Here is a 12,586-nt window from a genome sequence, read left to right as displayed (position 1 = left end):
CCCCGGCCGCCGGCCTTTCGGCAGCCTTTTCTTCAGTAGTTGCTGTTTTTTCTTCACCCCTTCCCTCCCTTTTTTATTTTCTCCCCCTGCAGGTGTGGTGGTGTCTGGCTGGGAGCAGGGGAAGGCAGGGCAGCCATGCTGCGTTCCTTCAGTTACCTGACTGATCACACTGGCTTCTGTGGTACTATCAAAAGCTCAGCAAGTGACTTCGTAGTGACAGAAATCGAGGTGCCTGAACATGTACTTAGGGATACCCGGGCTGAATCACATCAGAAAACCAGCGAAGAGCTGCTAGAACAAAGTATCCCGTGCCTGCAGCAACCCAAAAAGCTGAGAATGGAGTCTCCCGGTCCGTGTGCTGAGGGCTGTCGCAGTGGTGTGCCCAGTCCCTCGGAGCGTGGCCCAAGCCGGGCAGGAGGCAACTGTTCTGCATCCCCTAACAAAAACCAGCGTGAGGGTGCGCCTGAACTGAAATCCGGCCTTGAGGAAACCTGCATACTCGATTCCTTACTGGGCAAACCCATGAGTGAACAGCTTAATAAATTTGCTTGTGATCTGAAGGATGCGTGGGACTTAGACAATAACGCCAATGCTGGCACTAGGGAGTTCTCGCTGGGAGCTATACTGGACAAGAAAAAACGAGCTGATTTACATGGTGCTGTTAGGCAGAAATTCCCCTTTCTAGTCACTGTTACGAAAGACAATGAAATGATTGTAAAAGGAAATGCTGATTACAGAGAACTTTGTCAGTTAGTGACCGAAAAGGAAACAAGTGATTTCTTTAAATTTTTAGATGCAAAGCTAGAAAATTCTACGTTTGCTTTTGAGCCTGATGGAAACAAAGAGCACAGAAAAGTAGTTCACCACTTTGTCAATAGAAAATTTGGAAAACTTTTAGAAACAAAGTCTTTCACTGTGACAGATGTCAATGATCAGCCAAATATGTCAATAATGGTACGATTTCGAGAAAAAAGTTGGTCCAGAAAAAGGTCTGCTGGTGGTTTCCAGGAAAAACAAGATCTTTATACAGGTAAATATTACATTTTTAGTGAAAGTGTCAGGTGTTAACGGTGTTCCTTAGTAAGACTGAGACTCGGAATCATTTTTATATGATACATAGGCCTGGTTGACCCATTGTTTATGCTGAAATAAATCATTATTAATGCAGTGTAGTTACATCACTGGTGAATGAGATGGATGAATCACATTACTGCAGTGTTTTTACAGAAAGTGTTCAATGATTATGGTTACAGTTCTTTTGGTTGTAGCACCAACTCTGTTATTCCCTGTGTGCTAGCTTTCCCTTGAAAGTCATTGGGGCATTTTAGAAGATGAATCTAGAGGTTGGACGAGGAAGTAAGGTCAAATTTGGTTTATGATCTCATTCTTTAAAGCAGTAGATTTCTGATACAGAGGGTGTTTCTAGCAATAAGTCAATATATGTTCGTTGAATTGTGTTGCTTTCGATCAAGTACTGTTTTTAAAGGCAGCAGGAGTTTCTGGTTGTTCTAAGAGTTTTGTGTACTGTGTCTTTACTTTTCTCTTTCAATACTGAAAAAGTCCCATTTCTTTTAGTTTTGTGGGGTGGGAGGACTGTTTCTTTGCAGTTTCCATGCTATTATGGTTTGAAGTGAAGAACCTTCCCATCTGTCATGGCAGAACACCTGTATGATTTAGAAGCGCAAATTCCTAATAATTCTGAGATGATTGTTTCAGCTTTCACCCTTCAGAAAGAAAATCTAGAAACACTAGAAGCAATCGGCTTCTTGGCTGCTGAACTTGGTGTTCTTCCTTCAGACTTCAGTTACACTGGCATCAAAGATAAGAAGGCTATTACTTACCAGCCTATGGTTGTGAAGAAGGTGACTCCTGAGAGGTACTTAAAATCTGGGTGCATTCAGTTCAGTGCATACTTTTACATGTCAATAAGTATCAACCTGATAACAATCTTCTGAAATGTTCTTACTGATGTGTGTTCCCTTCTCCTGTATTAGAGCACAGTGGAAAAGGTTTTAAAATTTTGTGGCTTTAGGGATATACAGCTTAGTGCTGAAATCCCCTGGTGTTGGAATTTAAAGAAAAGTCTTGCCTTTCTCTGTACCTTTCATAATATGAATATACTGTATTGTCTGGGACAGTATCCTTCCAATTCATGCTCATGTGATCCGCTTCACAGTTTCTTGAATACCATCTGCCAGCTGGGACCAAGGAGCCTATACTACATGACGCAATAGGTTTCCACATACTCTCAAAGTATTGTCTTGTGGTCCACAGACAACAACTTAAAAGCTTTATACAGCTACAAAACTAAAGTAAATCATTACAAATACACTTTGGACAGATGCTGTCTTTGAGTGTTAAGTATCAACTTCTATTGTATTGTCCAATTTAGAAACATGAGACTAAGTAAAGATACCACCAAACCTGAGGGCAGAAAATACATGCTGAATAACATACTGATAATACACGATGTGCCTTTCCATACCTTGTTTTTGTCACTCTCTGTAGCCAACTCAGTGGGTAAAAAATATACATTAAGTTCTGCCATAGTAACAGTAAAAAATTGCTGGAGTCAAACCCATAACTTTCTTCCTCGGCTTTAACTTTCTAGTGGGTTTTGGTCTTAGCAACAAAGTACACTTCACAAATAAAGTAAAGTAGAATTTATGGTTTTAGGTTTTATTACTAACATAAATATATATCAATAGTAAAATTCTACTGCAAACTGGACTGTAAGGCCAGTTGTTCAAGAGATAATTAGCAAAACTTTGCATAAATTTTTAAATGATAAGGCAAAATAGTTAAATGCTTCCAAGCCACTAGCATAACAGGGAAAATAAATAATTTTAATAAATAATTAGTTTATAAAGTTATTAAAATATTGCTTGGTATGTAAGCTCTTATGCTGAAAACTTCCTTTGACTTGAATGACTATTACTTCCACATAAGAACAAAGAGACTGAGCGGATACTTTAGAGGGCAAATACTTGAACTGTCAGCTGTGTTTCCAATTACAAGCATGTGCAAGCATACCCAGAGAATCCGTGCACTGAGTTTGTTTTTGTTAAGGCTGACCAAGAAAGAGCAATTGTGTTTTGCAGTCTGCTAGAGCACATTACTTTTTCTTTTTTTTTTTTTTTTTTAATGAAAAGCAGATTTTTAGGACTGAAGAATAAATTATTTGTTTTTCAATAAAAAATGCAAAATTCAGTGCAGTTGCCTTGGGAAAGTTCAGTGAATTGCTTCATTCCAATATCTGCCGAGCTACAGAGTATAAGTGCAAATGAAGCAATCATTTTAAAAGTATTTCTGGACTGTAACTAAATTTTAAGACTTCTATATCTGCATTTGATTTGGGTTTTTCGTAATAATCTGGTTTAAATCCCTTTTTATTTTTTTAAGTGTTTTTAATTTTAGTGCAAAGGTGAAGAAGACATTTATTAGAAGTTGGATAGCTTTAGTAGAGGATGATTCATAATTTCTCCCAATTATTTATGCAGGTTGAAAGAAATTGGAAGCAAAATGGAAAAAAAGGGTATGAGAATACACAACATACACTCAGCATGCCAGCACCTTAGACTTGGTCAGCTGAAGGGCAATCACTTCGATATAGTTGTGAGAGATCTCAAACCCCACAGTCATGACTCTTCTGCAGATTTGAAAGAGAGAATATCTGAAGCAATGGAAAATGTTGAGGTAAAAAAGCCTTATAGTTGTCAATAATGAACATAATGAACCGAGTTTTAATTCTGTGCTGTAAAAAAAAAGTAATTGTAAAGAAAATGCTTGTAATAGCACAATAATGGCACTATTTCCCAGTTTTGATGCTTTTTGCTATTTTATGTCTTTCCTGCATTGCTTAAGGAATCCAGAATAAAGCTGCCTTCCAAGGAGGGACCATAGGTGAATTCATTCTGTGTTCCTGACTGCAGACCCCAGAGTGGTGCAGCAAGACAGATGGGAAATCTGGTAGCAAATGAGTGTGGATATATGTGCTATTGCTGCACAGACCTGAGACCAAATGAAGTGATGTGTTTCACTGTGGCAGTTGACAGGGTGAAGGAATGTAGTTACACGTGTCAACCGATTGCCTTTTTTGGTGATGTGAGGAACGTACATGGTCGGCTCGGGTTAAAAAATTTCATGGCATAAATACGTGTGAAATGTCTGTAGCAGAGAAAGAAGATCCCCTGAAATTCAGTGGATTTTGACTGCTGTTAGCCTTAGTCCCTGAAGAAAACCACATCATTGGACATTCTTAAACCACTGAGAAAAGCAAAAGCAACTCATGGAAAGGGAAAACTTGAGGTCTTTTGTACAGCGGTAATTTTCTTGCCCTGTCTTTCTAAGGAATAACTATAATACAAATTACTTTAAGAAGATTAATCCAGGAATAAAGACTTGAATTAAAACTACCTAGTGTGCAAAAGCGAAATGCATTATATGTATTTTGGAAATTAATTTTATTATTGAAAAAAGTATTCAACTAGTACTTTAATGCTTTTCTCTCTCTGCTCCATCTGACTTTTTTTTTGTTTTGCTGTTTGGAAGATGAACACAAATTCCTATGTGTGTGTCTTGCTTTATTAGATTTAGCTTACTGGTCAGATGATGAATGACAAAGACAGCATGTGTGTTAATCCAAAATACGGATTTTTTTATTTTCCATGCAAACAAAATAGCGTATGGAATCTCAGGATGTCCAAAGCAAGGTTATATAATTTGAACTGAATAACTATTTCCAAAACAAATACTGTAATTTTACTGCCCACCTGTGACGTAGAGCTCATCAGGAGGCTTAAAATCCCCATTAGCAGAAGTGCTCACTCTTGGTCTTTACTATTGTAATAATAATACAAATGATCTCGTGAAAAAAAAATTAGTATTTTTAAGAAAAAATGTCCAACAGTGGTTACTGTTCATTACCTGTGCTATGCCGCATTTGCTTGAGTAGAGGTTTCATGATGTGGCACATGTAAAAAGCTCGATTACTTTGACTTGATCTGTAGTTGTATTTATAATAATTAACTATATAGAAATAATTTTGTTTCATTTACCTATTTTTTTTAATGAAAGTGAAGACAATGGTAGAGCTTGGTTGTCTTTTCAAATGTTTCTAAATTAGGTGGTAAAATATTGTAATGAATCATGAGTTACGATTTTCTTACATATTACTTCTGATTAAAAAAACAGTTTGCATGCATTTTGAATGTAAATGTAGATGTATGTGTGTTGTATGCTTAGTCTTACTAATTTTAGCTGGTACTTTTGTGCTTTTAACATATTTATTCTATCATTTTAGACAAAAGGTTTTGTAAATTACTACGGACCTCAGCGATTTGGACAAGGACAGAATGTTCAGACAGATCAAATAGGATTGGCTTTACTGAATGAAAAAATGGTATTTTCATTTTGTAATTTAAGTAGTTACTGTCAAGTTGATTTCACATTACTGTTGCAATGTCTACTGGTGGAGCTGACCTTCCCAGTGAATAATTTCATTTGTGAGATAAACCCATATGTGTGCTGGAAGTAATTGCCAGATCAGTTTTGACAACAACATAAGCATGAAGATCTTCATACTGAAACAAAAAACCCTCCACTTTTTTAAAGAGCAGGTGCAGTTTTACATAGTCCAGGAAGTGATTTTTCTGTCTATGTGACTGTGATCGTCATCATGCCACTTGGCAGGAAAGTGGCTGCATTCCATACAAAGTACGAACAGTAAAATGAAGCAATCTTTATACAATGTTTATTCATGGTCCTGATTGCCTCATAATTTGTAGCCTCTTTATCCTGCTGGGGGTCTATATACTTCTTAAAAATGTCACAAGATATTACAGAGGATCATATAAAAAGATTTGCTCTTTCAATGCCACAGTAATTTATCTGCTATATAGAAGAGATTATTGCTTTCCATTATTCCTTGGCTACTTTCCCAAACTCTTGGTTCTGAGTGATTGCTCCCATGTTGTCTAAGGAGAGCTTATTTCTTAAGTAATGATTCATAGGAGTCATATACTTTTCAATATATATGGTATAGTACTTGGCACAGGTCTACAACAGAATCACGCACTACAAAGTCAGATGAATACTTGAGTATCCTTTTCTTCTAATCTTGCTTTGATTCTGAGAAAAGTCAGGAAAATGTATCCTCCAAATATAAGAAGAATCAAGATTTGAGGGCAGGCCATAAAAGTTACTGTTGATGTATTGGACATCTTGAATTCTGGTATGTTAGCAGTTGGTACCAGGTGCCAGTCCCTGAAGAGTAATGATTTAAATCTCTAGACTTAACTCAGTTACTTTCTAATTTAAAACATGGAGGAACTACTATTTATATGAAAAATGTGCCAGTATATGCTTGCACAGTCCAACACAGAGGAGGACAAGAACCGTGACAGATGTCACAAGTTGGTATAAGTGCTAGCAAATTGTGTGGCTCCACTGGTGTTGCAAGTAGCAGAGGTTAGCGTCCTGTTTTCCCTGTCACAGTGTCATCTAATCTAATACAGATCAGTATAAAAAAAAATAACTGTTGTCCCTCTGTGTGAGACTGTGGAAAGTGTTCAGTCTAAATTTTGCATGAAACATGCAAATGGCAAAGAAGGAACCTTCCTGTTCAGGGTGGAATGATGGCATTATAAAGTGGAGGAGTTCTACCTGGATGTTCAAGAGCAGTGACTGATTTCTCACAGAGCTTTGAAAGCTGTCTTGTGTCTTCTGTGTGACTAAAACCTTTCTTTAACCTGAGAAGGAGCACAGCCACATTGGTTTGCTGTTCATGGCATCTTCTGTGAAAGGGAGAATTTGACTTTGACCTTGAAGAGCTGATATAATTTTGAGAAGTTGCAGAATATGTTAACACAGAATCAGGTGCATGATTGTCTGTTTAGTTGACAAATAGTTATATTTAAATGCAAAAAAAAAATTATTAATATTGTTGTTTAAAGGTGAATGCTGTGAAGTTATTCTTCACACCCGAAGACACCGATGACCCTGTAAACAACGCAAAAAGATACTTTATTCAAACTGGTATGTCCAGTTAAATTGTCTGTATATTTATTCAGGGTTAGTATTGTGAGGGAATAATGTGTTGCTGCAGAGAGAGATACTTTTTATTTTGTTACTGATTTATATCACTTAATAGCTTATTCTGTGGGACTCAGTAGAGTTGCACAGTTAAAAATTAAATGAAGATGAGGCCCTAAATGTGCAAAATAGTGGAAAACTAATGTACTTCAGGTGCAAGACATTACAGAAACAAATGCTGTATAGCATAATGCTGGAAAAGGCTAAAATAATTTTATCAGAGCAGTTTTAGCCTCCTTCCATCTGTCTGCTTTTGGAATATAAACTTCTCCTCCCTAATAAAGGAGGTATGCAGGAATGAGAAACCCAATTCATACTCAGCACTTACCATGTGTGGGTATCTAATTTTCTGTGATTTCTATGACAATTTTAGCTCTTGTATTTTGCACCTTTGGGCTTTGCTTTTACATCTCTTTAATTATGTATCTCTTCCATGCTTTCCTGTGATCTCCTTTCTGTCTTGAACTAAAATCGACAAAATATGTCAAAGGCAGAAGTGTGCTGAATAAAATGCTCTCTTTGTCATATTTACTGTTTTTATCATTCAATATTATCATTCATATTATCTTCTCTTTCTCTCCAAAACTAAAAATTTGAAGTTGCTCTCAACTTCAAATATAATTGTTCTTTTAAAATATATTTATTAGCGTGCTTATCACTGTAGATTGACAGAACAACTATGATATATAGCTTCAAGAGATACAGATACAATTCATTTCATGAACCATTCTGTACTGTACATTGCTGTATTATGCACGGAAAGACATTGATGTGAACTCTGAAAACAGCTGCTTGCTTTTTCCTGAAAGCAAAAGGTAAAAAGCTATGCAAAAGGCTTAATTAGATAATCGCTTGTAATGAGAAAATATGTAAACTATAAAATTTTAAATATACATTTATATAATGTAGTACAAATATGATTAAATATATTTTCATCTTGGCAGAGACTCAGACTTCCCAGTGGCCAATGCAGTTTGTACCTCTAAAATAAAGACATATTGTTTACTCCCTATGAGATATATGTTCTTAAACAGTTGCCCAGAGAAATTGTGGATGCCCCATCCCTGGAAACATTCAAGGCCAGCTTGGATGGGGCTTTGAGCAACATGATCTAGTAGAAGGTGTCCCTGCCCATGGCAGGGAGGTTGGAGCTAGATGATCTTCCAACCCAAGCCATTCCATGATTCTGTGATAAAAAGTAGAGGTTTAATGTTATTTTAGAGCTTGTTTTTTACTTTCAGTTACTTGATCTAAAAAAAACTTTGGAGGGATGAAGTAAGTTCCTGGGGAGAAAAAAAATACAAACTAGACTGAATAACTGAATGACAGCTAGTTCAGTTTATACTGCATGAAATAGTTGGGACTCTGTTGATAGGCATATACGATGAAATTTGTCTAACATGACACATTGAAGGAAAGGGAATAATAACCTAAAAGTCAGCATAAAGAGATCAGACTGACAGCATTTTTCCCAACCTGATTATTTCATCTTTTTAAGTGTATTTTTTCTTGACAGGTAATATTTGAAAAATCAGGGATTACTTATATGGTTTTTTTTGTTTATATCAGAAGATGCAAAGGGTGCACTTGTGATGATGCCAGAATTTAAAGTGAGAGAGAAGATGTTGCTACGAGCTTTAAATCGCTATGGTGTAAATCATGAAGGTTGTACCAAAGGATGGCTCAATATTCCTCATTCCATGCGCATATTCTATGTCCATGCTTATTGCAGTAAAATTTGGAATGAAGCAGCATCATATAGGCTGAGGATTTATGGTTCAAAAGTTGTTGAGGGTGATCTTGTCCTCTCAGAAGAAAATGGTGAAAGTGTTTCCCTGAATGACAAGGTGAGTCTTCACAAAATAGTTCTCACTAAAAAAAAAGAAAAAAAAAAAAGCTTAATGCACTTGAATATATACTCGAACTCTAATGCTTTTTTTTTTGGTTCATTCATTAATATTTATTGTAGTGACAAAGGTGAAAACAGTGATGTAGCTTTTTTTGATTTACCATAAATAGGCGTATAAGCTAGATGTGTATTAGTAGCTTTTATCTGTTCTGACTGTTCATTTTATTCAAGTGAGAAGGAGGAACAGAATGTCAGAATTGATATATGTACAAATTTAGAATGCATGGTATATAATGCTCTTAGGATCCAACTGGGGAAAGCCTTCAGAGTGGACTCTGTGTTTGCCTGTATTATCAGTCAGTGCAGAGCTGAGTCTTGCTCTCTAGGTCAGACCTTCGCACTATATATATTAATGAATGTAAGCCCATGGTGAAAGGTGGCCTCAGACTGAACTGATAACCTCATTGCAGCTACACAGTCAAAGCATGTGTAGCACAGTTTCACTTACTCAGGCAATTAAACCAGGTTGGGTCTAAACAATTAGCAGCTGTTCAAAAAACACAGCAGTCTTCTTGGGAAGGTGGTAAAGGGCAATGGCGTGCTTCTGCTTGCCCACAGCACAGATGAGCCAATGGGCAGAAGCCAGCAGTGGAATGTCTGGTCCCAGGTCTTGGCATGCTGAAGTCCATTCTGAAGCCACCTCTTCTTTCAGGGTTAGCATACCTTTTCATTATTGTGGAAGCAGTTGGGTCTCTTCTCCCAAGTAGCAAGTGATAGGACAGAGGAAATGGCCTCAAGTTGTGCCAGGGGAGGTTTAGACTGGATGTTAGGAAAAATTTCTTCACTGAAAGGGTTATTGAACATTGGAACAGGCTGCCCAGGGAAGTGGTTAAGTCACCAGTAGAAGTGGTGCTTGGGGACATGGTTTAGTGGTGGACTTGGCAGTATTAGGCTTACGGCTGGACTTGATGATCTTAAGGGTCTTTTCCAACCTAAGTGATTCCATGATTCTGTCTTTCTCCTGATCATCAGATAAAGTGTAGAATTTTGCAGTGTTTTACTGGATAATAAGCAAGTGTGTGCATAGGCAAAATGTATCTCGTTTCCTTTGGGTGAACATCTTAAAAATTTGAAAGCAAGAACACTTGAAAGATTACTGAATAACCTCCAGTCATCGTAGAGTGGCTTCTGTTTCCATTGTGAATTTTCTTCAACAATATTTTTGAGAATGAATGTTAAGAAAACAAGCAGATCAAATAAAATGAAAAGCAGAGGTATCTGATTCACTATTGAGTTATAGGTATATTCCTATTTAATATAAAACATTTTTCTTAGTATTTTTGCTTCTGCTGATGTAGCACAAGATTGCATTGGCACAGTTAACTTCAAACTCAAAGAATATGAGTTTGGAGTGATGGTTTGCTAATTAGTGGTAGGTAGCATCAGTAAATATTTAATGCAAGGCCATTTACCAGTAAATGGACTACTTTATATTAAGAGTGTCTACTATTTTTCATACCTGAAATAGACTATTGTCGTTGTCAAGTAACCTTGGAATCCTTTACTAGTTTGGGAATACAGTGCATGATTCCTAAAATAAAGCATATGTTTTATTTTTTAAAAGTTTTTTTTCTTAACTTCTTAAATGTCTTGTCAGGTTCATGTAGTCACTGCTGCAGAAGAGTCAGCTAGCAAATACTCTATAAATCAAGTAAGTCTGTATGAAAAATTATGAGTCGTTGATCTCTTTATTTGATTAAAATATTTTTTTTTAAAAATAATTTGATTAAGATAACTAGTGCAATTGTCTTCCTTGCCAGAATGCACATTAAAGAAAACACATGTGAACTAATCTGCACTATCATAACAAACAGGAGAAAAGAATATTTACTTTGTAGTGGAAATAAGTACAGTGTCATTTGCAGTATGGCAATATTTATCTTGAAGCTGAATGTAAATACTTGAATTTTTTTTCAGTCTACCGAGAAAACATCCAAGAGCAGTTGAAGTTCTAATTTTTGAAGGTTCAGAGTACATAGTTGTGAAGTCGTACATAGGCAACGTAATATCTTTATAGCTGTATCTTTCCCAATAAGCAAGGAAATTCATGTTAGTATATTTCTAGTTTGTTTTAGGAATCCTGATACATTGATTATTTTTTCTGCTTTAATTACATTCAAGATACCTGCCTTGGACAGCTTTATTTCACAAGACCAACTACTGTTTTACTATTTTAGGCCCCAAAACACAAGATTTAGACACATTTAAAACTGTAATCACATTTATGTGAAGAGGAATTAGTGGACTTTATTTCAAATGTGTTTGTTGTTTTCTTTTTTTCTTTGAAGGTGGTTCTTCCAATGGTGGGACACAGTATCCAGTATCCCAGTAATAAAGTTGGACAATGGTACCATGAAAGGCTTTCTAAGGATGAGCTGCAGATGTGCAAATTCAGAGTGTCTCCATTACAGCTGAATATACCTGGATGCTACAGACTCATTTTGAAAAATGTTCAGAATCTGTCATATTTTTTGGAAGGTAGTGAAAAAGGAATCAAAATTGAAGACAACCATCTGAATGAATCAAAAGTCTCTCTTCATTTATCATTTGACCTTGATCCTTCATGTTATGCAACAGTCTGCCTGAGAGAAATAATGAAATGTGACTTTTAAGATTCCAGTTAATGAAAGATTGCAGGAATATTATACAATGGTGATATTTTATGTATAATGCCAAGAAAATAAGAGAGATTAACAGGTTGAAGCCAGGAACAGGAAAAATTTGTAGATTGAGATTCATACTGACTAGGAAAAAAACACACCAAAATTCTTTGGAATGTTCCAAAACCATTCCAAATCCTAAATGCAAACCCTTGGATGCATTGGAGTAAAGCTACATGTTATGCCAGGCAGGTTTAACAGAACTTAAAGAAGCCATGGGCTACAAGCATGAATTTCACATTTGCATAGACATCTGACATGCCAAGTTAAATCCTGGGAAAATGTTGGCAGCAAACAAACATACCTTCTATTTTATAATAATTTTTTTTAAAAATGGTTCATACTAAGTGCTGTTCAAGCAGTAATGTTACAAGCTTGCAGCCTACAGGTATTGAACTGAAAAGTTGCTGTACTGAGGTTCACTAAATATGTTGTGTTTTCTTTGTGTTCAGGCACCAAGTGTTGAAAGGTAAAAGTCCTGAGTCAACAGTAACAAGTCATCTGATACTTTATCAGACATTTGATGAATCCCCCAATTTAAGTTAATGCTAAGGATTACAGGATTAAATAGTGCATGGCTGTTAGTGCCTATTTGAGTAATCTCATCAAGACAAGGTGAGTGATTAACATAACTGCAAACCCATTTGTAATAAAACCAAAACCCTGTTTCATTGTTTACAGGATGCAGACTCTGTTCCTGTTACCGTAAAGCATAATGGTAGCAAAAAAATATTAATGAAAGCATCCCTTGAAAAAAGCTTTTATACCTTTTTCTTAATAAAAGAAAAAGCAGTTGACTGTGATAGTATGAGTGCATTTGTGGAAAAGGGGAGAGAGAGCAGAAAAGTCATTTACCTTGACTTTAACAAGGTGTTTGACACTGTCCCACAATATTCTTGAAACCAAGTTGGGACATTATGGTCTG

The 12,586-nt window shown here is 36.3% G+C and overlaps 1 protein-coding gene across 1 annotated transcript; it reads left to right on the top strand.

Moving 5' to 3' along the window:
• The first annotated feature begins 135 nt into the window (after positions 1-135).
• Positions 136-11,679, top strand: PUS7L (pseudouridylate synthase 7 homolog (S. cerevisiae)-like). Its single transcript, XM_010286370.1, has 8 exons — positions 136-1,030; positions 1,717-1,876; positions 3,501-3,696; positions 5,303-5,401; positions 6,954-7,035; positions 8,662-8,939; positions 10,599-10,652; positions 11,290-11,679. Exons 1-8 carry the CDS (start codon positions 136-138, stop codon positions 11,611-11,613), a joined length of 2,088 nt encoding a protein of 695 aa, XP_010284672.1. The 3' UTR covers positions 11,614-11,679.
• Positions 11,680-12,586: the final 907 nt, after the last annotated feature.

The sequence above is a fragment of the Phaethon lepturus genome, unplaced genomic scaffold, assembly GCF_000687285.1.
Source record: "Phaethon lepturus isolate BGI_N335 unplaced genomic scaffold, ASM68728v1 scaffold56980, whole genome shotgun sequence".
In the NCBI taxonomy this organism is placed as follows: Eukaryota; Metazoa; Chordata; class Aves; order Phaethontiformes; family Phaethontidae; genus Phaethon; species Phaethon lepturus.
This window is presented reverse-complemented; position numbering and strand designations above follow the sequence as displayed.